Source organism: Carettochelys insculpta, chromosome 4 (assembly GCF_033958435.1).
Source record: "Carettochelys insculpta isolate YL-2023 chromosome 4, ASM3395843v1, whole genome shotgun sequence".
NCBI lineage: Eukaryota > Metazoa > Chordata > Testudines > Carettochelyidae > Carettochelys > Carettochelys insculpta.
The window spans coordinates 133,260,629-133,288,496 of NC_134140.1; the positions used below are offsets into that span (position 1 = coordinate 133,260,629).

The window sequence follows — 27,868 nt, forward strand, 5'->3', positions numbered from 1 at the left end:
TTAAGTTAAATATCTTCCAATAATATTATTAATTGCTGTCTGAAAATCTATGCTGTGGTTTTCTTTTTCATTTAATGAACAGTACATAGCAGCTGGAATTGTCTTTGCTGGGGATCTGTGAATGGTTGGGAGAAGTGATTGAAGGTCTGCACTAGTGAAAAGTTTGGAAACAATAAGAATGGCCATACTGGGTCAGACCAAAGGTTCATCTAGCCCAGTATCCTGTCTGCTGACAGTGGCCAAAGCCTGATGCCCCAGAGGGAGTGAACAGAACAGGTAATCACAAAATCGACCCCTCTCCTGACATCCATTTTCAACCTCTGACAAACAGAGACTAGGAGCACCATTCCTACACATTTTGGGTAATATCTGTTGATGGGCCTATCCTCCATGAATTCATCTAGTTCTTTCTTGAATCCTGTTAAAGTCTTGGTCTTCACAACCTCCTCTGGCAAGAAGTTCCACAGGTCTACTGTGCGCTGTGTCAATAAGAAAACTTCCTTTTGTTGGTTTTAAACTTGCTACCCATTAATTTTATTTAGTGATCCCTAGTTCTTATGTTATGGGAACAAGTAAATAACTTTTCCTTGTTCACTTTTTCCACACTAGCCATGATTTTCTATACCACTGCCATATCCTCCTTAGTCTCCTCTTTCCTAAGATGCAAAGCCCCAGTCTTTTTAATCTTTCTTCTTATGGCACTCATTCCAAACCTCTAATCATTTTTGTTGCCCTTTTCTGAACCTTTTCCAGTGCCAGTATATCTTTTTTTCAGATGAGGTGACCACACCTGTATGGAATCTTCAAAATGTGGGTGTCCTATGGATTTATATAGAGGCAATACGATATTCTCCGTCTTATTCTCTATCCCTTGTACAATGATTGCTAGCATTCTGTTTGCCTTTTTAACTGCTACAGCACATTGAATGGGAGTTTTCAGAGAACTATCCACAATGACTCCAAGATCTCTTGAGTGGTTCTCGCTAAGTTAGTCCCTATCATTTTGTATGCATAGTTGAGATTTTTTTTCAATGTGCATTACTTTACATTTGTCAACATTAAAATCCATTTGCCATTTTGTTGCCCAATCACTTAGTTTTATGAGATCTTTTTAAATCTCTTAACAGTCTACTTTCTTGTTAACTATTTTGAACAGATTCATATCATCTGCAAATTTTGCCACCTCACTATTTACCCCTTTTTCCAGATAATTTATGAATAGGTTGAATAGAACTGGTCCCAGTACGGATCCTTGGGGGGCACCACTAGTTACATCTCCCCGTTGTGAAAACTTACCATTTATTCTCATCCTTTGTTTCCTGTCTTTTAACCAGTTTTCAGTACGTGAGAGGACCTTCCCTCTTATCTCATGACAATCTATTTTACTTAAGTCTTTGGTCAGGGACCTTATCAAAGGCTTTCTGGAAATCTAAGTATACTATATCACTAAATTCCCTTTGTCCACATGCTTATTAACCACCTCGGAGAACTCTAGTAGATTAGTAAGGCATGATTTCCCTTCACAGAAGCCATGTTGACTTTTCCCCAACAAGTTATGTTTGTCTACAGGTTTGACAATTTTATGCTTTACTATATTTTCAAACCTCTGGTCTAAATGGTGTCTGGTCCTGCTGTGAGGGCAGGGGACCAGACTTGATGGCCTCTAGAGGTTCCTTCCAGTTCTAGTATTCTATGCTTCTGTGCTCTCCCAGGACAAGTAGCTTTTCTAACTGTGCTTGCAGACCTAGAATTTGCAGGATGTGCTCATGGAATTGTAGCAGCACTTTGATTGGATGCAGAGGTAGCCTATGGTTCTCACAATTCTGTGTACAATCAGCATACACTACACTTCAGGTGCCCTTGCTTTAAGTATGTGTCGAATTTGTAATGCTACTAGGAAGAAAAAACATGCAGACAACCCCTCCTCCAGAATATGGCAACACAGTGCATGGACTTAGAGGCCACACATGTAGAACGTCTCACAGGCCACACACACAGAACCCCTGTGTGTCACAGGTTGGCCACCGCTGCTGTTTGGCCTTCTCCAGTCCTCTGGGACCTCACCCACCCTCCAAAAATTCTCAAACATACTTGTTAATGGTTCCAAGATAGCTTCAGCCAGTTCCTTAAGTATTCTGTGATGCATTTCATCAGGCCCTGATGACTTGAATACATCCAACTTATCTAAATATTCTTTATGGTCCCTTCTGGCCTTAAAATCTATGATGCAGACTCTAGCCTCTTGGCGTATGCTATAAAGGAGATCAGAGAAAACCTACAGCAAAAGTGAGTCATCACAATAAAATATCAATCTGTAGCTAATATCATTTTGTAGGTTCATTAAATTGTGTGTACTTTCTTTCTCTATTGGCCTATAAAGAATAGGTGCTCAACATAACTTATGTTTCTCTGGAGTTGCTCTCCACCAACGTATAAATACATATTTCCCAATTTTTTTATGATATGCTTTTGGTCTTAATTCAAGGCAAATAATAAAAAAAACATCTGCTCCACAATGGGCTTGATTTCTTTGGGGGGTTTATTCTTTCATTTGTTTTTGATTTCCTGGATTGTTTTTGACTGCCACTTAGTTTTAGGAGCACTCTTGGATTTACAGCTCTGTAGAAATATTTAGCACAACAGGGAAAACAGCAGGAAAATGAAAAACAGCAGTGGTGCAATAAAGCCAATAAAGATGGATGATGAAGTTAAAAAATGACTGTGATGTTGAAGCGGCTTTGCTGGTTGGAATGTCTTGGTAATGCTGTGAACTCCTAAAGGAGGGTGGTCAGAGTGCGGTAAAGCTCTGGTTTGTCACTTCTCGTGTATTATTCCTCACAGACTTTACCAATATCTTCCCCACCATGGGTGCCAGGAGGCTGGGGAGCTAACGGAATACTTCTTGTTGGCTGATTGACAGAGTGGTGGTATTGCCATTATTACTAGTGGCTTTGGTGGCAGGAGAAACCTCTCTTAGGGCTTTCGGGGGTAAAATGTTGGCTCTTGACAAGCAAATTTGGGGATCCTGTCAACTGCATCTATCAAATCTAACTTGTTTGGTCATTTCCTTTTCGGTTGGTTGGAAACATGATGGAGGAGTATACTCCCCCTTAGATGAACTCTTTGTGAGGGTTCAATGGAAAACATTGAAACAGAACTCAGTACGTTTCAGTTTATTATTCCTTCCATATCTTCTGTCCAGTGCTGAGCACTCCGGCCCCAGTCCAAAAAAAGCGCTTAACCACATGCCTCATTGCAAACATGTGAACCCTCCTATTGCCTTTTGTGAAACTTCTGACATACTTCAAGCTAAGCCTTCGCTTCCGTGTTCTGCTGGAGGTGAGTCCAAGGGCTCAGCACCCAGTCATGGGAGAGGGACACTAATCCAGAGTGCTTTTAAAGTTGAAAATCATGGTGAGTGGAGTCCTAAGAGCCATGGGGAGACTTTGTACAGGGAAAGCAGAGACGAAGCAGAGTGGAAGAAAATCAGCTTCTGGAGGAACTTCGATGTGGGCTTGGCATATCAGAGGAAACGAAAAAAGGGGTTAGCAGTCAAGATTTTATTTATTTATTTATTTATTTATTTTGTGGCAAATTGTGGATTGAAGGGTCTTGAAGCTTAGGCAGCAGGCCCATCAGCGAGGGGCTTGTAAGTCACCCCTAAGCTCCTCCATCTTACTCTAGCAACTGCCCATCACCGTGGTATTGGTGCTTGGTCTTATTTTGCCCTGATGCATGTATTGATGTGAGCTGGTAAGCCACCCTAAGCCTTGTGAGTCCAAAAATGCCTCTTCAGAAGCCACTTCCCCTGACTGTCTCTGCAAGGTTGGCCCAGACTCCTCCATCACAGTAACCAGACCATTAAAATATTAATCATACATTGAAAAGCAGAGCTTTCATAGCGAGCAGGTAACCAGTGACAATGGGAGCAGAGTTAAATTTTTGCTGAGCTCTTTTTAAAAATCCAGCCCTATGAAACCTTGTAATTACATGACTATATTTGGCATATCCATCCTCATCTTTCCCTGACTCAGGTTTCTTGCCTCCTGTCCTAGCTCTCCACTTTATTGGAATAATCTTCAGCATATTGTCTGTCTTGTGTTTTGTCTGTGACCTACCAATCACACTTTCAGCCCTCCACCCTCCCACGAACACTAGTGATTATAGAATCACAGAATCATAGAATCATAGAAGAGTAGGACTGGAAGGGACCTCGAGAGGCCATCGGGTCCAGCCCCCTGCCCTCATGGCAGGACCAAGCACTTTCTAGACCATCCCTGAAAGCCATCTATCTAACCTCTTCTTAAATATCTCCAGTGATGGAGATTCTACCACCTCCCTTGGCAATTCGTTCCAGTGTTTGATCACCCTGACAGTTAGGAACTTTTTGCTAATGTCCAACCTGAACCTCCCCTGCTGCAATTTAAGTCCATTGCCTCTTGTTCTTCCTTGCCTCTGAGGATAGAACAAGTTCCCTCCCTCTGCCTTATGACACCCTTTTAAATACCTGAAAACTGCTATCATGTCCCCCTTCAATCTTCTCTTTTCCAAACTAAACAAGCCCAATTCTTTCAGCCTTTCTTCATAGGTCATGTTCTCTAGACCTTTGATCATTCTCGTTGCTCTCCTCTGGACCCTCTCCAATTTCTCCACATCCTTCCTGAACTGCGGTGCCCAGAACTGGACACAATACTCCAGCTGAGGCCTAACCAGCGCAGAGTAGAGCGGGAGAATGACTTCTCATGTCTTGTTCACAACACACCTGTTAATGCATCCTAGAATCATGTTTGCCTTTTTTGCAACAGCATCACACTGTTGACTCATATTTAGCTTGTGGTCCACTATAACCCCCAGATCCCTTTCTGCTGTACTCATTCCTAGGCAGTCCTTTCCCATTCTGTATGTGTGACACTGATTGTTTCTTCCTAAGTGGAGCACTTTGCATTTGTCCTTATTAAACTTCATCCTGTTTACCTCAGCCCATTTCTCCAGTTTATCCAGATCCTTTTGAATTATGACCCTATCCTCCAAAGAAGTTGCAACCCCTCCCAGCTTGGTATCATCTGCAAACTTAATAAGTGTACTTTCTATGTCAATATCTAAATCGTTAAAGAAGATATTGAACAGAACCGGTCCTAAAACATACCCCTATGGAACCCCACTAGTTATACTTTTCCAGCCGGATTGAAAACCATTAATAACTACTCTCTGGGTACGGTTATCCAGCCAGTTGTTCACCCACCTTATAGTAGCCCCATCTAAGTTGTATTTGCGTAGTTTATTGATAAGTATATTATATGAGACCGTGTCAAATGCTTTACTGAAGTCTAGGTATACCACATCCACCGCTTCTCCCTTATCCACAAGGCTCATTATTCTATCAAAGAAAGCTATTAGATTGGTTTGACATGATCTGTTTTTACCAAAGCCATGCTGGCTGTTCCCTAGCACCTTACCACCTTCCAAATGCTTGCAGGTGATTTCTTTAATTACCTGCTCCATTATCTTTCCTGGCACAGAAGTTAAGCTGACTGGCCTGTAGTTTCCCGGGTTATTCTTGTTCCCCTTTTTATAAGTGGGAACTATATTTGCCCTTTTCCAGTCTTCTGGAATTTCTCCCATCTCCCACAATTTACCAAGAATGATTGCTAAAGGCTCAGATACCTCTTCTATCAGCTCCTGGAGGATTCTGGGATGCATTTCATCAGGCCCTGGTGATTTGCAGACATCTAATTTTTCTAAGTAAATTTTAATTTGTTCTTCTCGTATTTCAACTTCTAAACCTACCCCTTTTTCACTAGCATTCTCTATGTCAGGCATTCCTTCAGATTTCTCAGTGAAGACCAAAACAAATAAATCATTAAACATCTCTGCCATTTCCAAATTCCCTGTTACTGTTCCTCCCTCCTCACTGACCAATGGCTCTACCCTCTCCTTAGTCTTCCTCTTGTTACCAATGTATTTGTAAAAAGCCTTCTTGTTTCCCTAAGAATCTAATTGTGCTACCTCCCTAAAAGGCCCCCTCAAGGATGGAGCTTGCAACCCTGGGTTTAGCAGGCCAATATTCAAACCACTGCACTATCCCTCCTGACCCCATTATGTTGTCCATTGCTCCACCTCTTGCCTGAGTTCCTCATTTGTGATGAATGAGAATAACGGAGGGGTCTAAATTAGCTATTACTGGCTAAGAAACAGCGCTTGAGCCTCTGTGGTTAGTTCTCTGAAAACATCCACTCAGTGTGCAGCCACAGTCATCAAAGCTCGCAGAGTGCTAGGAACCATTAGGAAAGGAATAGGTAAGAAGAACCTAAACAGCATAACACCACTGTATAAACCCCACTCCTTGTATACTGCACGCAGTTATTTGGCTCATCTCAAAAAAAGGTATCTTAGAACTGGCAAAAGTACAGAGAAGGGCAATAAAAATAATGAGGTCTGGAACTGTTTTTATCTGAGAAGATTCTGAAGGCTGAGAGTGATCAGCTGAGAAAAGACATGAGCAAGGAGGTGATGAAAGAGGTCTATAAAGTCAAGAATGATGTGGAGAAAATGAACAAGGAAGTGTTATTTACACCTCCACACAACCCAAGAACCAGGTGTCACCTAATGAAATTAATAGGCAACACGTGTAAAACAAACAGAGGAGGTAGTTCTTTACACAATCCACAGACAACTGGTAGAAGTTGTTGCATGGTGTTGTTGTGATGGCCAAAAGTACAAGTGGCTTCAAAAAGAACTAGGTAAGTTCCTGGAGGATAGAACCATCAGTGGCTATTAACCAAGATGGTCACAGGCACAACCCAATGCTCTGGGTGTTCCTAAATCTCTGACTGCTAGAAGCTGGGACTGGACATCTGGGGAGGGATCACTTGATGATTCCCAGCTCTGTTCACTCCCTCTGGGGCATGTGGCATCAGCCCATATTGGAAGAGAAGACACTGGGCTAGATGGACCCATTGGTCTGATCTGAGCTGGCCGTTCTTCTGCTTTGACCTCCTTTGCAGAGAGCTTTGAGATGTGCTGATGAAAAAGACTAGGTGAAAGCTGAGTACTAAGTGCTCACTTTTGATCTAATTCTGTTTCCCTTGAAGTCAGTGGATAAACTCCCATCACTGTTGCCAGGCTGTTGAAAAATCCCATCTTTTGTCTGCTTACTTGTAGCAATGGTCTCTACATTGTCTTATTGAAGGGACTGGGAAAGGCCAGTTTAGGCAGTGGTTGAAGATGGAGGGAGGAGAGCATCTGGTCCTGTTTCTCATCTACCCGTACAAAAAGTGCTATTTATTCACCAGTTTGTGTTCAGGGCAAAGATTTGCTTCGCTTCTCTTTTGCTGCAGTCCAGATCACTCACCCCTAGTAGATAGAGCCCATGTGTGGATGCACAGCTGGAGCATATGCAAACCTCCCCCGCATGTTGTCCTAAAAATATAACCGGCTCTGGTGTGAGTTTAGATTTAATCATCATTTACCCTACCCGGAAGGCGTGAAAGCTAATGATTCTATAGATCCTGCGCAGTCTGGTATGGGTCTTTCGGTGGAGCATTAGAGATAATTAGGGCTTGCGGGAGGGGTGTACTTATGGTGAAGAAGAGAAGTTTTGCATGCCTTTGCTCTTTCATGTTCTGTGTTTTTAAATTTGTTGGCAAAAATGTCTGCGAGTAAGTGTTTGCCTCGGGGCTGTGTGGGTTCATGCTGCTTCTTTGAGCCACTCAGCACATTCTGCGAGCTGATGCTGTAGTAGTATGAATAAATCAGTCCTATGTAAGTGTTGTTAGGCTTTTGGAGGCACTGGTACTGCTACACATCAGGCATAAGTGATGGTTGTGAGTGATTTGGGGAGTTGTATGCATAGGAAGAACTCCCAGCTTGCCCCAAAGCCAGAGGGCACAAACTCAGGCTTGGATTTTTGAGCACTGAATTAGGACCCTAATTCAGGACATCTTCCACATTAAGAGTAGTACTTCTGGATGTGTGTAACTGTAGGGACGTGATTAAATGTGTGGTGAAATCCTGCTGATTTTAGTGGGAAATGTGAGCACCTGATCAAGTGTTCTCCAAAACAGTGGAGGTGTGACCCACACACCTACAGGGTGTGTTTAAGTGTCCCATGTAGTGGCACTTCGACCACTTACAGAGAGAAATAATGAGTCTCTCCTACAGCCTTAGCTGAGAGTCCCCTGGATTTTACCTCAAACTATATAGAGGCTCCAGCACTAAGCTCCAGAGGTCCCAGGTTCAGTTCCTCCTGTGGATGATTACAGAGGGAAGTAAAAATGGTTAGCCAGTTAACTGCTCGTGCTTAACAGTTTAAGTAGGTGCTTGTTTCAGCCACAAGGTCCAGCTGCCAAGTACACCTAGAAGAGGTGCTGGGGGCCACAGCTGTAGATCTTTGGGGCAGTTCTGTGCAGCACAGCCAAGAGACCCTGGGGTAATTTAGATAGGATCCCAGAACTGTGTAAATCAGGCCCAACACCTGTTCATTGACTGAAGCTGCCCAGAAACAGGAGGACACAAAAAAGTAGCTTTCCACCACTCACCTTGTGGCTTGCATTCTGCACTGTGATACGATTTCACTGGAGATTTTGCTCCTTTTATTGCTTCAGTGGGAGTTGTACCTGAGGAAGGGCAAAGTGGGGTTGTAAGATTTGGTTCCATTCATTGATCTCTACAGCAGAAAGATTCCCATTGACTTCAGGGAGCATTGGCTGAGCTGTTTGTGTCATTCTGTATGGAAACTTATTTTATTGCTGTTGATAACTGCCTAGAAAGTTATTACTGCAGTTTGGTGTATCGCATTCTTCTGAGAAATTGATATTGGATTAAGACACCTTTCCATGCCATTTTTCTGATATTTAATTAATGTCTTTCAAAGCTACTGTGTGGTATCAAACATTCCATCTAATTACACTCATTAGTGGCTTCTCTAGGACAAGTAAGTTTTAATTAAGTTGTACAATGTAAATCAATAGTCACTGTGCCTCCGTTGCAATTTACAACACAAATATACTGTTCTGAACAATTTAATTACAGCAATTGTGATAGCAGAAATTATTGGTGACTGCCATTTTATTTCAACAGTCCTGTTAGACAATTTGCAATCATAAAATGGGGAGAGTTACTTAAAATGTTGTATTTATGTGTATTCCTTGCATAATCTTGCTGTGCAAGAGGAGCGCAGAGGATGCACCATTACATCTGGGTACCAAACTCTCTGTTCCAGGTATATTCTGCTGTTAGGGCACTTCAGGTTGGCAGCAGAGAAAAGCTGCAATTTTGGCTTTGTTTAACAGGCAGTTGAGATGCTGAAACAGGGTAGACAATTGGAAATGTATTAGCTCAGACACATGGGTGAGCACTGGAAAAAATGTCTGGAAAAGTAGATAGTTTATAGGGACTGAAGCAGCTCTAAAGTTAACTTGGCAGGAATTTTTCACATCAAGTAGGGGAATTTAACCTTCTTGTTTTATGCAGAGCCATGGGGAACCTTATAGCAATTTACAGCACATAATCTGTAAGCAAATATTGAGTTTTCTGAAGGTTTGTTTCCATTAAATCGATATATCGCTCCGAGTTAATTTTATAAAAAGGATTTTTTTAAACTAACTTTTTATTTTAATCTTGCTTTTTCACACCTTTCTAGCTAACAAATGGCTTGTTACTAAACTTCCAAGCTTCTCCCAGATTTAAATCTCATTGAGTGATCAGTGAATAATAGGCATATTTGAAAAACTAGGTTTTAATTAAAGAAAATTATTCATAAGATTTAAACAATTGTAATTACTGACAAGCCAAGTACAACTGATAAGGTCATTTGCAAGCAGTGATCTTGTGACTTGGAAGCTATTCAACCAATCATCAATATTCCTCTCTGGTTAATTTGTACGCTGCAGCCCAATTCACAGAATGTGGGGAGGAGGGTTTCTATCTACATGTCAAGAGTGTTCGTTGGTTACTTGATTTTCTGTATCCAGACAGCACAGTGGATTGATGAGAGCTCTACGGAGATAAATGTAGCATATTATAACATGCTTAATGTTATACACACATCTTGTTAGATACCCATGGGAGTGAATTTTTAGACCCCAGATTAGTGTCCTGATTTTCATTGTCTACAAGAGGTTCTTTTGAGAGCTCGGTACCTTTTGGCAATCAACCTTGTTTATTTAGATGCCTAGTAAAATGACTTAGGAACTTTATTTTAGGTGCCGAGTTCTGAAAACTGTGGTCTGAGTTGATTTTTATAATCAGTGGATGGTCAGAAATGAAAAGGCTGACAGAAACAAGTGGCTTTGAGGAGGGAGTTCAGTGAGGTTCTGTGGTGTAAATGCAAAGTATATAAAAGAATATCTGATCGTGGAAGGGATTTTCTTTTATCTGCAATTTTGTATGACAAGTTTCAGTCAAGAGACCATTTGCGACCCAGTTTTACAGCTCTGCAAACAGAGCTAATAATGCAAAGCACAACAGCCTCTCAACTGCAGACAGCACTAAGAGCTTCTGTAATTTTTCTTAGCTTGGCTAAGTGTGTGTAGATTTATTTTTTAATTACACTCAATCTTTGGGCTACAGATTTTAGGTAATTCATGAAAAAATGTTATGAGCTTGGGAAGAGTTTATTGCTGTTTAATGTAAATTGTTTTGTTAATTGCTTTGTGGCTTGCCAGGGCAAAATGCAGTGAATTTAGCCAGTCAAGCTGCCTGCAATTTACTCCAGAAAAGTACTGTCTTTTGCGAATATATAGGATGGAACTTTTCCTAAGGATGTTGGATAAGGATTGCTTCCTGCACCTTTCCCCCAACATTAATTAACCATTAGATACCAAATTAATAAAAGGGACCCATCCCTGAGAACCTTCTGCATATGGGGAACATCACATTATTTTTGAATCTAAGTTGTAAAGTGAATGAAAACTTTCTATAAATGGAATAACTTGCACTTTTTGTTCCAATTATAAATGACTGGTTCTTTATTCTTTATATTGCAGTAATGTACAGAGGCTCAGTTTGGGCAGTAAGGCCATGCCACGATAGGGGAGGTACAGGTACTCACGTTGGAAAAAAGATTGACTTGTGCCTCAAAGAAAAAAATCTGAAGCACAACTCTTGCAAATAGTTACAGGTGCATGCCTGGTTTTGTATAGTACCTATCTCAGCAGGGTCCTGGCCCACAGCTGGAATGCCTAGGTGCTCTGGTAATAAAAGCGATATGTGATTTTTATTTCAGTGGAACAGCTTACCTTAGTAACATTAGGCATCTGCTTATATGCCTGCAGGATCCTGTCCTTAACATTGCAATAACTTGTCTGGATGATATCTCATTTTAGCAACAATCAGATTCCCTTTCTGTAAGAAGCCTAGTGGCCTTCTGAGGGCCACCATAAGTTGCGCATATTTATTAACCCTTGTATCCTCATTAAGGCTTTCTTCTTGTTCCTTTTCAGTGAACTTGCTGGACTCCCGCACAGTCATGGGGGATCTGGGATGGATCGCCTACCCAAAAAATGGGGTAAGTCTCTGATGTTTGCTTTCTCAACCTATGAGCAGCAGTCAGAGTTTCCATTTTGAATGTGGATGTCTGTGTTCCAATTGCGCAGAGAGATTTGTGGCCAGTAGGTGGGAACAAAACAAGACAAGAAGTTGTGACTGGAAAAGTGGGGTGTGTGGTCAGGGACTGATTTATGTCTGCTGCATTGCCGGCCCTAAGTGTTCAAAAATGTGGTGTCAGACTACCCAGTCCCAAACATGTCATTTGTTTAAAAGTGATAAGCTCTCGGTTCTTCCTTCTTTTGGATATGTTAGGATGCAGCTGGGTCTTGTTCCCATGGTTTTCTTTGCAGTCGTGTGGGCTTGAAACTTTTTGTTTTAAATGACTGCTGAGGGTCTGACGTGAATCCAGGAGCTGGCACTTCAAAAATACCCAAGCAAATACCAGACGGTTTTGTAATAAAATCCCAAGAGTTTGCAGCATTGCATACATCTTTATTCATATTTTTCTTACTCAGCGTCTTGTGAGTAGCCCTAGTGAAAACAATGTGCTCACTCATGCGAGTGAGGAATGCAGGTGAGAGCTTTTTCTGATTCATCTCCTTTGTTCTTTGTTGTGGTGAGGTCTTACCTTGGGTGGGGCTGGTACTGCCAGTGCCCAGAAGGATGTGAGGAGGCAATGTGGGGGCTTAATCCTGCCAGGTGCTGAGCATTCTGGTGAGTGGCTAGGAATTCTCCCCTCCCAGAGCTGCTGCTGAACAGGTCTGATAGGAGCTCAGCATGCTGCAGAACTGCAGAGGATTCTGAAATACCAAGCTTGGAGATGTGGACAGCAGCTGTAAATGACTTCAGTGTCAGCTTTGACTCTCATTTTGATTGGCTATTGATTGTCATGCAAATCTCTCCCTCTGACACACACACCCCCATGCAGAATTTGGGTTGGTTGCCTGCTGGTGGCCATGGCCTGTCAAAAGCTGAGAGTAGTTGTCCTTGCCTTGACATATGAGAGTGTAGAGAACTGAGAGTTTCTTCAGACCCGCATTAGGAGCCTGATCCAATTCTTTCCACTGTTGTTAATGGAAATTGGATCAGGCCCTAAAGGCAGAGTCACCCCTTGAGATGTGCCTGGGGGATTTCAGCTGTTGTGCTGCGCTCTCCCTACGTGACGCTAATGATACCCGAGCTCCTTTGTAGATCACTTGGAGGCACAGATGAAAAGTGCTTTATCAGAGAGAGGTAATATTGTTGTTACTATTATAATGTGTGGGCACCTTAATGATCACACCCCAGCAGAACAACATATGGCGTTAAGATCAGCTGTGAAGAGCTGAGTGGAGAATGTCCCTTTTGCTAGAGGATGCTTTAGGTGTTGGATGAAATATTATTTTCTGTGGTATTAACCCTTTCTGGTATTGTTCCCCCACCATAATGATGCAGTATTGTGTTTTCAGAAATACTAATGCACTGTTACATGAAGGAGCGCATGGCTCATGAGAACCCAAATGTCCCAAAGAATTTTATGTCCATGCACAAACAAGCAGGGAAGATATTAACTGCTCTAAGCATAGCCCTCAGCTTTCTTTTTTCATTACTAAGAGAAGCTTTAAATATTTGCAGATTTACTTTCCAGCTAACACCCTTGGTTTAAAATCATAAGCTGGACCCAGGAGTCCCAAACCAGCCTGTAACTGAGTCAATAGAGAAGAGCTTAGACCGTACATTAATTTGCCCAAAGCAATAAAAAGTGAGTCAGGCAGTCAGAACTGGTTTCGGATTGCTAGAAGTCCCTAAATTTCCTTCGTTTTCATGGGCTTCATAAAAATGCATGAGATCCAATTAGCCCAGTTGTCTGTCGGCCTAATAGACAGGCAGTATTTTTCAAGTGGCAGGAAGTACCTCTTGGCTCTGCCTCCCAGCCTGTTTATCTCCTCTGTAATCAGCAAATCCCTGTCCTCTCCCTTTATGTAGGATTGCTTTTTAGGGGTCAGGCCTGGTATAAATATTTAAAATGACTCCATTTGAGAGATGGATTTGGAAGTGTGGGACTTAATTTAAAAAAAAAAGCTGTTCTTTGGGAAGCCAGGTTTCCTCTGGCAAGTTGGTTGCTTTCAAGACCTGTGTTCTCTGTATTTTTTCCCATCCATGGGCAGAATTCATTTTGCAGGCATGTGTGGATGTCCACCATCAATAGAACACATGCTGCTGGCTGTGGGTGCTCTGCTAACCAGCTGGGTGGCAGCTGTATCTCTCCTGGGCTGTCACCCAAGTGCTTAGCTTACAGGGAACGCTGCTCAGGACATCCTCTTAGGAGAAGATTCGGGGGACGGACACACACCCTTGCATGAAGCAAAAGAGAAACATTCCAGCATTTAGCACTTCTTGTCAGTGGCCCCAGATATTTGGGGTGCGGGGGGGACTGCTTCAACTGGCCCCCCACCTCAAATATACATCGGGGCCTTTCTGCCGCACGGGGGGACTACTCCAACTGCCCCCCCCCCAACCAAAAATATTTTGGGGCCTTTCTGCCACAGTGGGGGAAGTCTCCCCTGGTGGCCAACATATTCAGGGGGCCTACTTCAACTGGCCCTTCACTGAACCACCACCAGCAATTCCCTATGCTCCAGCAAGGATCCAGGGGGCTTGATGCCGCTGGGGAAGGCGTCTTTCCCATCAGGTAAGATATTCATGGCGAACTACTTCATCTCCCCCCCTACCCTAAATATACAGTTGGTTGAGTTGAGAACACAGACTGTGCACAGAAACCCTATAATGAACTGGGAAGCCAAATAACCTCCCGTCACCAAGTCTGTTTTCTCAAAAATTTTTTTATCAGCTCTCTCTCCAAGCTTTTCATTGCCCTGTGTTATTTTCAGGGATCGGATGCAATCACGGGACAGGGAACACTCAGTGGAGGGCCAGTTGAGAAGACTCACACTTGCTAACTTTTATGAAATCCTTGATAATTCAGTTACAGAAGAAAGAGATTGCTGGTAACTTTGCCATCTTTGTTGATGCCCTACTTTTCCTTCCTTTGTTTACCATGGGAGGGGACTGAGGAAAATTCAATGTGGGCAGATGATGTCAAAGACCAGTGAGCATACCCAGAATGCTACAGGGAGGAGGCAGCTGTGGAATGTATTCCCACAATGCACTACAGGAACTGTCAATGTTTGCCAATTGCTGCCATGCTCAATCAGTTAACTTTGAGAGGAGCACATGGGGAGGTGAGGATAGTCAAAATTGAATTTATAAATTCTGGAGTTACAAAATCAATATTAACAAATTTGATTTTTTTTCATCTATATGTATTAGAATAAGCCCTTTGCATCTTATATATCCCTGTAGCTAACGGCATACTTTAGGTTCTATGCACTTCAGCTGTGTCTACGCTTGCACTCCTCTTTCAAAAGAGGCGTGCAAATGAGGGAAATCAAAAATGCAAATGACGTGCAGATTTACATAGCTGACACCTCATTTGCATATTCTTCTTTCGAAAGGAGAAAAGCAGTGTAGATGTGGCTCTTTTGAAAGTAAACCCCATTTTTGAAAGAACTTTTCTTCCATTTATTATGGAAGAAGGGTTATTTCGAAGGTGGGGTTTACTTTCCAAAGAGCCAAATCTACACTGCTTTTCTTCTTTCAAAAGAAGAATATGTAAAGGAGGCACCGGATATGTAAATCCTCACCTCATTTGCATTTTCAGTTTCCCTCATTTGCATGCCTCTTTCAGAAAAGGAATGCAAGTGTAGACACAGCCTTCAAGTGTTTCATGGCTACGTTTATTATACAGGTTGGACCTCCATGGTCTGGCACCCTTGGGATTTGGCATGTCTCAAACAAGGGAGTTTGCCAGACCCAGTGTGCCATGCTATATATCTGGTTTCACTTCACTGAAATAAACAGAATTGATGTGAAATACACCTGAGAGCAGAATTATGCAGCTCAACTGCCCCCAGCCAAACAAAACTCCCAGGGTACGTCGTTGGGCTTTCTTTATTAAAATGGGGCATGTATGTATTTCAGACCCCTCCTGGTGCATTGCCTAGGGTACTTTGTAGGTTTCAGTAAAGCAAGACCCGTTAGAAATTCATGTCAACGTGGCTGTGACAGCAATTAAGCCTGACATGCAGCCATCACACTTGCTTTTACTAAACATTCCCTTATAACACACACGAAACTCATCCACATTGAAACAATGGGACTCTGTATGAATGAAATATTCAGACCAGATCCAGATAGAATGCAAAACCATGCAGCCTTATTTCCTTTGTTCTTTCCATTTCCTAGGCCGGGGCAGAATCAGGGTAGGACAGGCTGCTCCCCACGCCACTTGCTGCAGACATGTGCTTTACATCTTCTTTGGTTTGGCCCTGCGGAGATGTGCGTGCTTGTAATGACATCCGGCTAATTGCAACAATTGCCTTTTAAAATAAACACTCATGTTTTGCCAGCTCTGTTTGTTCAGTAATTATGTCTGATATTTTTATTTCAGTCGTCACAACAAGTTGGGTTAGTTTTATTTGGAACTTTTCCTCTAGTGGACTTTTTTTTTTTTAAAAAACGTCCTTGCAAACACCTCTCAGGATTTGTTTTTTCTTTTTTCCAAATTAGAGCATGACACACCTGCTGTACTTTTGTATAACCAGTCTTTTGTTCCCCATTGATTTGTCTGAACTTCCTGTAGCATAAAGCAGGAAGCCCTCTTTGGTCCTTTGAGATTTGGCTGTGTGCTGGGGCTCACTTCACAGCAGCATGTTCTGTTTTTTTTTTACCTTCTAAAGCTCAGACAGGAAAACAAACATGCACTAAGGAACCTTGTTTTGTGAAGATATTGAGGATGCTGTGCTTGCTCATAATTTTTTTATCCATTACACTAGATACTAAAGAGTTGACTAATTAATTACACTTGTACTGAAAGAGAGAAAACAGTTGCCCCTGCTGATGAAAGCAAACCAGGGCAAGCAGCATGTGTCAGTGGAGAATTGCGGTGGACTCGACCCTGCAGATGTCTGTTGGTTGGGGGAGGGTGGGGGCGGGTCGTGCTTGGTTTTGAGGAGCAGTGTTTCTGGTTTGTTCTTCTGAGAGCTCCCCTTATGCATGTGTCTTTTGATGTTAAAAATAACTATGCGTTAGATTAGTCAGCATGGTTCCTGAATGCATTAGAGTTGCTCTCTCTTGCTCTGAGTGTAGCCTGAGATTTGGTATTGAAATCCCTGCTCCGTTGACTGGTTGGGGATTTTAGGAGTAGGCACAATAATGAGAAGAAAGGAGGGATGGAAGAATGAGGAGGATTTTGTCACCATAGAGCCCTGTGGGGTAGCTTTGATTGGAACTGGCATTTTTAGGGCATCCCGGTGGCAAACCCATGTTGTTTCAGTGAATGCGTCTGTTTGCTTGTGAACAGTGTTGAAGGGGGACCAGAGAGAGATGCTAAAAGGACGAGGCTGGCATTCACAGTAGCGGTAGGGAGCCTAAGAAAGATGAAAACCATACTGAAGTAGGTTAAAACTATACATTAGCAGTTCTCAACCCTTAATTTGGCTAGTCGCACAAAAAGAATTACAGGCTACAAAGGGAAATAATAGGCTAAGTTGTACATGTCTTCGGCGGAAAATTGAGGCACTCTGAAGCAAGATTTTAATAATTGCAAATATCCTCAATACAAATAACTTAAAAGAAATATTTTAAGGGGCAATGTCAGGCTAATAGGAACAAAATATAACATACTGGTTGCAGAAGATTACATGTCATAAGCTTTGGGAACTACAGCTCTAATCTTATACATATTTACTGGCTTAATTTTACATGTGATTGGTTCTGTTGACATGAGCAATGGTAACATAATTATCTTTTGGGCACGTCACTTTTTTGGAGGGTATCAGTGTGTTTGGTCAACCCCAGTATTCCCTCTAATTTAGATGACGGAATAAATTTCATTATGTTCACCAAGGCATGCATGGATGCGCACCACCAAAAGAAATACATGCTCTGTGTGTGGCTGAGGGTGTTCTGCTAATCAGCTGGATGGCACCTGAATCTCTCCTGGACAGCCACCCAAGCACTCATCTTACAGGAAACATTGGTCAACCTTGTTCCAGTACTGTGAATTAGCAGCAAAGTTTGCAATCTTGTGTGGTAGTGATGACAAACATGAATCATGTTTATTATAAAACACTATTGTGATCATTTCAATAAACTGCTGGGCCTTATGTACATGTAAGCTGAAGCAATGCCATTGGGTCTGACAGAGTTATGTCGCCTTATACGAAAGTTGAATTTGGACAAATAAATGCTATATACACTAGTACAAGCTTTATTATTCAGTATCCCCTGGGAACCCGGGGTAATAAAATGTGCCAGTTATTAGAGCTGGGGCCGGCAGCTGACCCGGCTTTGCTTGCCCTCCCCAGCTGGGCGACAGGCAGCTGGCCCCATGGCAGTGGGACACCAGCCCTGCAGCAGTGGGTCACCAGTCCCACAGTGGCAACCTCAGCTGGGCATGCTGATTAACCAAACTGTATATAAATCTACTATCATGTCCCATTTGTCCAGTTTCAGTCCTCATGTAACCGTTGAAGTCAATGATGTTAGTTCAGCTTACATATTTTTACCAAGCTTTCCTCAAACTACAATACCTGCCTAAGGAAGTGAGGAAACAGATTGACAGAGCCAGATAGTTACCCAGAAGCCACCTGCTACAAGACAGGCCTCGCAAGGAAAACAAGAGAACACCACTGACCATCACGTACAGCCCCCACCTAAGGCCTCTCCAGCACATCATCAGTGATCTGCAACCCATCCTGAACAATGATCTTTCACTCTCACAGACCTTGGGAGGCAGGCATGTCCTCACTGGTAGACAGCCTGCCAACCTTAAACAAATCCTCACCAGCCACTATAAATCACAAACCAGTGACTCTAGGACTGGAACCAGCCCCTGCGATGGTCCTCGCTGCCAACTCTGCTCACATCTCTACACCAGTGACATCATCACAGGACCTAACATCAACTATACCATCAGGGACTCCTTTACTTGCACATCTACTAATATAATATATGTGCCAGCAATGCCCCACTGCAGTTTACATTGGTCAAACTGGACAGTCTCTCCGTAAAAGAATAAATGGATATAAATCAGACATCAGGAACAGTAATGTACACAAGAAGCCTGTGGGGGAACACTTCAGTCTCCCTGGACATTCAGTGGCAGACTTAAGGGTGACAGTCCTGAAACAAAAAAAAAAAAAAAAAATGAAAAATCATATGGAGAGAGAGATCTCTGAACTGCAATTTATTTGCAAATTTGACTCCGTTAACCATGGCTTAAACAGAGACTGGGAGTGATTGGCAGCTTACAAAAGCAGATTCTCTGCTCCGGGTGTTAATATCTCCCCATTAGACTCTGACAAAGGCTCACATCCCCCTGTCTGATCTGACTTGTTTTTAACTCTTTTGATAAGTAGTCTTGATACTGGACCATTTCCACCTTGTTGAATAGACCTTATCAGCTCTGGCCCTCCCTCTTACTGGGACCCCACTCTTTAAATACCCCTGTGAAACCATCCCCCCACTCATGCATTTGATGAAGCGGGTCTTCAGCCCATGAAATCTTATGCTCCAAAATATCTGCTAGTCTATAAGGTGCCACAAGACTTCTTGTTGTTCTTACACACCTGTGTTTGTCTCATAGGCGTTTGTGTCAAATCAACCTAATAGCTTTTCTTTGACAGGGTAACAGGCCTTGTGGTTGAGGGGAGGTGATAGATGTGTTGTATCTTGACTTTTGATACTCTCTGACGACCTTCTCTTAAACTAGGGAGGAAATACAGCCTAGATAGAGCTACTATATGGTCTGTGCATAATTGGTTGGAAAACCATCCCTAGAGAGTAGTTCTTAGTGGTTGGCAGTCAAGATGGAAGAACATATTGAGTGAGGTCCCTCCAGGGTCTGTTCTGGTTCTGTTCAATACCTTCAGAGATGATTTAGATAATGGCTTAGAGAGGGCACTAACAACAGAGGTGGAAAAAGAACACAGAAAGTTACTTGAGTAGAATGCAGTTGCTTGGGGCTAAGGGTGGGGGAGATATGCTTAAATACAAGTCACTAGTGTCCTCTGGAAAACTACTTCAGTAAAAGTGCATGCATGCATATATGTCACATCTTGATTGTACTCAAGTAGCCAGACATGAAAGCAGGTGCATGTTTACTCAGGTAACTTTTGGGGTGCTTTTTTCCACCTCTGACATATGAAGTTTGCAAATGATCCCAAGCTGGGAGGCGTTGCCAGGGCTTTGGAAAAGAGGGTTACAATTCAGAATGATCCGGACAAACTGGAGCAATGAGCTGATGTAAATAGAATGAAGTTCAACAGGAAATGACTCTCCTGGACTGAGCACTCTGGAAAGGAATGTGGGGATCATAGTGGACAAAATAAACCTGCCCTGGAACCTGCATGGGGCATATCGAAAGCATCTTTCAATCAACAATACTTTTTTGCATAGCTGCTCTGGCAGTTATGGGAGCCCTGAGCCCTTTTAAATTGCTGTGCCCTGAACAGTTGCCCCCTTATCCCTACTCCTCCCCCGTATTGGTGGGCCTGGTTTCCATGTTTTCAGTGAACATTGGAATAGCTCAGATCAATGGGACTGTGCACAGTGTGTGCCATTAAGCAGGTGCGATAGCCTTTGTAGATTGTAGATTTGTAGTCTTGTTTGGCTTGGAGCAGAAGTCCCAATTTGTTAATGGTGCATAAAGTTCCAAACATGCTCTGAGGTGCTGTAGAATAAATTGGTGCTAATAGTAATGTGAAGATAAAGTGTTGTCTTTACAAGCCCTTTCTATTAATTTCTTGAGATGATAACACAGAAGAACTTAATGCATTCCAGTAAGTAAAATGGTCGGAATTGTGTTCCTCTGTCCAGGCACACTGAGTAAACAATCTCCTATCATGCTGAAACACATTCTTTTGTCCCCAGCATGGAGGAATTAAAATTCAGGAATCAAAGCACTAAGAAGGACTTTATCTTCGAAGAGTTCCGTGTTCTCTTTTTTTCCCTGCACCAGCTTCAGGCATTTTGAATCTAATATTTTTTTAGTAACAGCAGCATAAAAATATATAGAGTTAGTGTGATCCTGAATACCATTAAAACTTGCTGGGTAAAGAACCACTGTTACAGCACTGATATAAAAAATTCTGGTCTTTGAAACCTGAATTAGAATTGATAGCGTGCATTGCCCAATGTAAATTATGTGCCCATCACATGCCATCATTGACAGACTAGGGAAAGCAACAGCTGAATTCAAGACTGTCGTATATGGAGTTCACAAATAACATCTGCAAAGACAAAACAGGAGATCTTCTGCACAAATGTGAAGTGTGTGCTCTTGTATGGATGCGAGACCTGTATACTAAAAAGTCTTCAAATCCCAAGTAACAGACATTCGTTAAACAGATGCCTGAGGTACATTTTTTGCATCAAATGGCAAGACTTGGTCACAAACAAGGAGCTTTGGAACAGAGCAGGACGAGAGCAACTTGACGTTCAAATCAAGGGAAGAAAGTGGGGATGGCTAGGCCACGCTCTCAGAAAACCATCATCCAGCATAGTCTGTCAAGCTCTAAAATGGAATCCACAAGGAAAGCACGAAGAGGAAGACCTTGGAAAGTGTGGGGAAGATCTACCGAGACTGAAAGACAACAACTGGGGTACTCCTGAGGTCAGCTAGAAGTTTCTTCTGTAGACAGAGTGAAGTGAAGGAGACTTGTAGGTGCCCTATGCTCCTCTCAGAGTACAAAAGTTTAAGTTAACCATCACATACTGGGTATTCCACCTAAAAAGTATACCGCTTAACCACATAGTCCATGTATATTGCTAAGAAACACATAGTCCCAGTCTTGCTACCCTAGGCTGCTTGTGTTTTTTTTTGTACATAACTGTACTGTAGCTAATAACTATTTCAAAATTGCAATGAGAAGTCCTGTGGCACCTTTCAGACTAACAGATATTTTGGAGCATAAGCTTTCGTGGGCAAAGACCCACTTTGTCAGTCTAGTCTGTTAGTCTATATGGAGCCACAGGTCGTCTTGTTGCTTTTGAAGATACAGACTAACTTGGCTACCCCATGATACTTGTCAAGTTTGTAGTAACTTCTCCTTTTTTCAAGGAGGAATTCTTTTCATCACTTCTCATCCTGAAAGAATGTAATCCAAAGTCCACTTAAAGTCAGTGGAAAATCTTCTGTTGACTTCCCCTGGCTCTGTATCAAGACCAAAAACCTGCTCCTTTTTTTTTTTTGGTTCAAATTTAAAACCCTAACAGCTTTGGCCATGGATAGGCCCCGTATGGTTCAGTCTTTAACGTGAAAGTTCTGGACTATTGTAAACTTCTGACAAAAGGCATGAGAATAGAAACCATCTGTGTCCCTTTATTCTGGCTACAGAGTGTGCCAAAGTAATGATTTTAATAAATGAGGAGTTGAACATGAGAGGCTGGATTTTCTGAAGCCCTCATCATTAACCTCGGTCTGTTCCCCTTGAAGTCGGTGGGAGAAAAGTCCACTCAATGCTCACATCTCTGATGGCCATACCCTATGTGTAGAGGTGTGGGCTCTTTGAGAGACATTTTCAATTGACTGTTTTTGTGTAAGTGGAAACTACAGTTAGGTGACAGATCCAGGGATGTCTGTGGTTAAGTATCTAAGAGTACCTGTAAAAATCTTCCTGCTTCAGCTTTATATTGCTTAGCAGAGCTGGTCACAGGGTGGGTTGATTTAAATTGGCCATTTAAATTGTGCTTTAAATCACCAAGTGGAGAGCTGTGATCTAAATCATTTATTTAATCAAGTTTACAGTTTGTCCTTCACTTGTTTCCTAAAGAAAGATGGAGTCTTATTGGTTGATATAACCATTGAAACACATTGGTTTAGAGCTATATACATTTATTTAGGCACTTATGTAGTTTGTTTTCAGATTCTTATTAATTTTACTTTTTACTATTAACAGAGAGGAAGCCATGCTAGTTTATACACTATCCCCCTAGTGGGATCCCACTTGGGTCTGTCCCACGAAAGCTCCCCTAATAAACTATTTTGCTAGTCTTTAAAGTGCTACTTGACTGCTTGTTGTTTTGATACTTTTTAATATGTTAGAAAATGGTGAAAATATTTCCTGTTTTCTAGGTAACTAACTTTTGTCTCATGATTTTTGTCACGTTTCATTGTCTGGTGACTGGAATTCACTTAAACACACAAAACAGCATTTAGAATTTATTTTATTGAAACAGCCAGAAGCATTTTGGAAACGTAAAGTTCTGGTATCAAAACAGGCTTCATGTTAACCAAATTATAATAAGTTTAGGTCTTGTCATATTCTGTATTAAATTACGATTTTATTTTAAACAGGTTTTAGAGAAGAAAAACTTATTACAATATTAAATACTTATTGCAATTTTGAATAATGAACTCATCAGTCCAGTTCCAATTCAAATCCATTTTTAATTACAAAATTGATCCATTTTTGTTAGCCAGGGCCCTCCTGCTCCCCCTGTGGAAAAACTGGGGAGCTTCCCCTCTGCCTGCCCAGAAAACTGAAGGCTTTGTGCTTCAAATGCTGAAATCCAAAAAACTGTTGGGTTTTGTTTCTTTGAAATGTTTTAGTTGAAAGCACTTTTTTTTTCCTTAAAAATATTTTGATTGCAACAAAACCATTGCACAGTCGTATTATCTAGTGCACGATCTCCACCTTCAACTGGGACCAAATGTTATAATGGTAGAGCACTATTGTTGCTTATTATCATTCATGAAACAGCTCTGACAGTATGCACAGGTAAAACAAGGGTCAACAAATATCCACTGCATGTTTGTTTATTTCAAAGCACCCACCAGGACTGTAGTCTCCCATCACTTCCAGTGCCACAAGGAAAATTGTTATGGTTTAGTAACTAGCATTTCGAGGGGTCCAAATGTGCTTAGAGCAGCATCATTGTAGCTATGTTGGTGACACCAGCACTGTCAATCTTCTCTGCTTCTACTTCTGTGACATCACATACTGAAAGGCTCCTGTGATTTATTGTAAGCCTCCCACCGGCTGTATGGGGAGCATGAAAGAATTAAAGAATGGCTATAGCTGCTCTAGCTTGCTTTACTCTGCCAGGTAAGAGTGTGCTTTAAAAAAAAATCCTGCTGCAGACCTGGAAGAGTTATTAGCATTTGCTCAAAGAGAACTTACAGACTGTCCTATGTATAATTAAGCTTGGAATTACTCTTCTATTTTTATTGGAAATACAAATACAGTTAAGTGAGCCTGTCTCTTGTGGCAGAGCTCAAGGTTAGAGTCAGGAGTGAATGAGAGCTGGAGACAGGAGAGAGAGTTCATTTTCTCTCTGGGTTGAGTTCCTAGCCACTTTCTTGCCAGTGTTACCCCAGGTGAGTGGGAGGTAAGGGGGGAATTCACTATAGGATAATGCTGAAGTTTTTGGGTACATATACTGGCAAAACAGAGCAAGCGTGTCCTCTTTGAGTATTTCCATACTTAACGTGGGTTTGCCTGCTCCGCTGTAAGTACTGCTTTCAGCCAGGGGGTTGCTCCAAGGAACTGCTTCCCGGCAGCCTCCAAGCTGAGGCCTTAAAAGATAAGTACTTTGGGATATACCCGTTGCATTTTTTAAAGCCTGACTCCCAATTGACTTGAAAGAGACCAAGGCAGAGTCCCAGGCTTGTAACAGAGGGCCTGAGCTTGAGCCCATCAGTACTGATGGTCTGCTGTCTTTTGCCATTGATGGACCTTGGGTGAGCCCGACAATGCACTGCAGAAGTGGGGGGTCCAGTCGTTGTCTGGCAAGTTCCATTCTGCAGGCCAGGATCTTTGTATGATTTGTCATGCATGGCCTCCCAAGGCTTAGAATCCTTCTGGCGGCCACTCAACCTCAGGATTTAATCCTGCTCTCACTGCCGCAGCCTGTGGATCAAGCCCTAAAAATGAGGAATAAGGGTAGCCCAGAATCTGGAGCTGTGTGGGGGGAGTGCCATCATGTCACCTGAGCTGCCATCAGACAATTTATCAATGCTTTGGGGTCCAATCCTTCAAACATTTGAACGTGTCGTTAGTATTGGGTGAGTGGCCCCATTGAACTCAAGGAGGCTGCTCATCATGAGGGTGTTACTTATGTGTGTGTCTGCAGGAGGGGGCCATAAAGGTAGTGAAATCCCCGAGTCCCACCTCTGTTGACTGACTGTTATGTGGGGTGATAGAGGGGTCCGGAGCTTTTGTTCTCCTGTACATGGAACTGAGTTTCTTTGTGTCTTCCCTTCTCACTGTGAGCCAACTCTTCATTCTTTTATGACAACTTCCTCCCAGTAAGGGCCCGATTCTTCTCTCCTCCGCTGGGACCTCTTTTGGTATGTGCCTGCAGACAGCAGTTTGGGATGCTAATTAGATGACATTAACATGGCTACACTTCTATTGCAGGTTTAATTTTCATTTTGAGGAGAGGTCCTTGTGCAAGCTCTGATCAAAGCTAGTATGTTAAAAATAGCAGAGTAGTCACTGGTGTGGGATGAGAAGTATGTCTTTCAAGTAGTTTCAGTGGGGTAGTCCTGCTAGCGTGTAGTAGCTTCACAAATAACAAGCAGGTCCTGTAGCACCTTAAAGACTAACAAATGGATTAGGTCATTAGCTTTCAGCCACACTTCTATTTTTGCAATGCTCCCTCGGTCAGAGCCAGCATGGGTATGTCTCCTTGAACGAGAAATTATATCTCCAGCACCAATGGAGACATGCCCTGACTCTCTAAAGTCCGTAACTCTCCTGGCTTCTACTAGCCCAACATGTTAACATCCCAAGATCATTCCTGAAGCAGGGCTGTCAGTTTACTCATTTGCTACCCTGCCAAAGGGCTTAGTAGCATGGACTCTGGAGACACAACATCTGTTGCTCCCATGTGGCATTATGATTATTTTTGTGTTGCTTAGTCTTCATTCAACAAAAATTCAGCCTGAGAAAAAAATTTTGTTCAATATTCACATCATTCAGTTTTCTTTCATTAGCTTTATTTTCTTCAGGAACTGAAGTGATGCACGCTTCAGATTTTTCAGGTTTCAAACCTCCAAGCTGTTTGTGGTTGGCCAGCTGTCAAAGCTCATTGCAAGATGTATAATTTTGAATGTTGTTATGAACTGTGGGGCGTGCACTGCCTATTCTAGCTGATTACAACATGCAAATGTGCAATAAGCCAGTAAATCATAGCCAGTGCTATGATTACAAATCACTACAATAATGCAAGATTAGTCAGTTTATGTCACAAATCCTGCTACACCGTACGATTAAAGCCATAGCCACAAGTATAATCCGGTGAGATAAAGTCACTTCAATACAACACCTTCTTCTCTGTTACTCTTTGCTTTATTTTGATGCCAGATTGAGTAACTGAATACGTGTGGGTGATGAATCTTAATGGCTGACTATCTGCTTCGTGTCTCTCTACTCAATCTGGAGTTTATTTTACATCTTTAAAAATCTAGATTATGGTAAAGATAATAATCAGGCAAGGCCCAGAGGATTTCAATTCCAGCAACAGGAAAAAATCAATATTAATGATTTTTAAGGACAGGATAAGGGAGAGTGTAATTAGTCATTGGTGCCCATCAGAATAAATGTGTCGTCAGGTGATTGGAAAAAAATGACTTGCTGTTTTCTGTGCGTGATGCTAATGTGGTAGGAGACGTGACTGTGGACGGATCAATGCTTTTGCGTGGGGGAGGAGGGGAGAGAGGAGCAAGGAGAGGTATAGTTTGGATTAGGCAAAACGCTGCAGATAAATCAGGACCACTTTCACTCCACCTGACCTCAGACTAAATACGTGTGTGATTCCCCTGCCTGCAGCCGCTTCCTCTTATTTACTGTCATATGTCTTCATTCCATGCGAGACCACAAGCTGTAGCACCTGTGCAGCGTGTGAAGAGATATCCCCTGTTAGGTTCAGCCCAGGCTTGGCGATACCAGGGGACTGAGTCCTTCTCCTGAGAAGCTGGGATCCACAAGTCAGAGTTGCCTAGGGGATTTGGATGCGGCAAGGTGGGTGAGGGAATCCCCTTTTATTGGACAGGTTTCTGTTGTTGAGACACACAAGCTCTCTTACATGGAGCTCTTCTTCAGGCAGGGGAATGCACTCAGGGTCGCAGCTAAATACGTTTCCTGAGACCAGGCCCACCAACAGATGGAGGGGATAATTGCACCAGGGCTCTGCACTTTCAAGGGCCCTGGAGCACCTGGCTGCCCCCTTTGAATTTCTACATGGGTACTGGAGCCTCTGAGGGGGGGTGGTGGTGGTGGGGATACACAACAGTCTGGGGTGGTGGTGCTAGGATCTGACTGCCCAAGTTCCCCTCCTTTGCACGCAAGGCTCTGCCCCTTTCGAAGGCCTAGAACCATTCCCCCCTCTTCTTGCTCTGGGGCCCACAGTGGCTGTCTGTCCTGCCACCTGAGACTGATACAACTACAACACTACATGCAATAGAAGATACGGCTGTCTAATTCCTGTTAACGTTAATGGGATTTGAACAACCAAATCCATTAGGTAGGATGGAAAATGCATAGCCACTGGCTTACGAGGTCATGTGACCTCAGGCTCTAACAGCTCTTAGTGTATCAGCCACATCAGGAGGAATATAAATCAAAGTTTCTACCTGCCAGACATCTATGTTCACTGTAAGAAGATCTGTTTTCTCTGGACGTAGGGGATAATTTCTTAAACTCCTGGGAACGTGTGAATTTGCTTGTATTGGTATGAGACTTCCAGCTAGTTTTAGAGCATGCTCAGACCCTGCTAAGCATATGTGGCTTAACAGAGAAAGTGTGTAGTTCTTAAAGAATTTGTTTATGATGCTGGATTTATAAAGTCTGTAAAAGGCCAGCACTGTCCAGAAACTGAAGGTTCTCTAGCATTCTGGCAAATATAAGTGGCCCCTGTGAATGTTCAATTAAAGGAGCAAAATACAGTTTGCACAGCATCAGCATTCGTGCTGTTTTACTGTCTGCAAGACTGGTTCCAACAGCTGACTGGAATACCATTCCCCAGCAGAGAACAATAACTGGTTCCAGAAAATCTGGAACAGAGACATTACAGAAAGACTTTTGTTAAGAGGAGAAACGTGCAGTGTTACCAGGAGAACTGGCAACACTTTTAAAAAAATGAAAACTCAGATTGGCTGGCTTGGTTTTGCCAGTGTGGAGCTCTCTTTCTGCATTATACCAAATATTTTCTTTATATTTAGAGCAGTGACAATAATAGCCCTGTGCCTTCGCATCCTTTTGTCTTAAAGAGTAGACCAAGCATAAATGATAAGGAATTGCCTGTTTACATGTTGTTATAAAATAGCTCTGAACTG

General features: G+C 42.4%; 1 protein-coding gene across 9 annotated transcripts in view; it reads left to right on the top strand.

The window, feature by feature from the left end:
• Positions 1–27,868, top strand: part of EPHA5 (EPH receptor A5) — a 313,288-nt gene that overhangs the window by 13,252 nt on the left and 272,168 nt on the right. For all 9 annotated transcript variants that reach the window (XM_074993896.1, XM_074993897.1, XM_074993899.1 and 6 more), the window contains exon 2: positions 11,442–11,506. In XM_074993896.1, the coding sequence (XP_074849997.1) occupies positions 11,442–11,506 (65 nt within the window). The remainder of the gene's footprint in view (positions 1–11,441; positions 11,507–27,868) is intronic.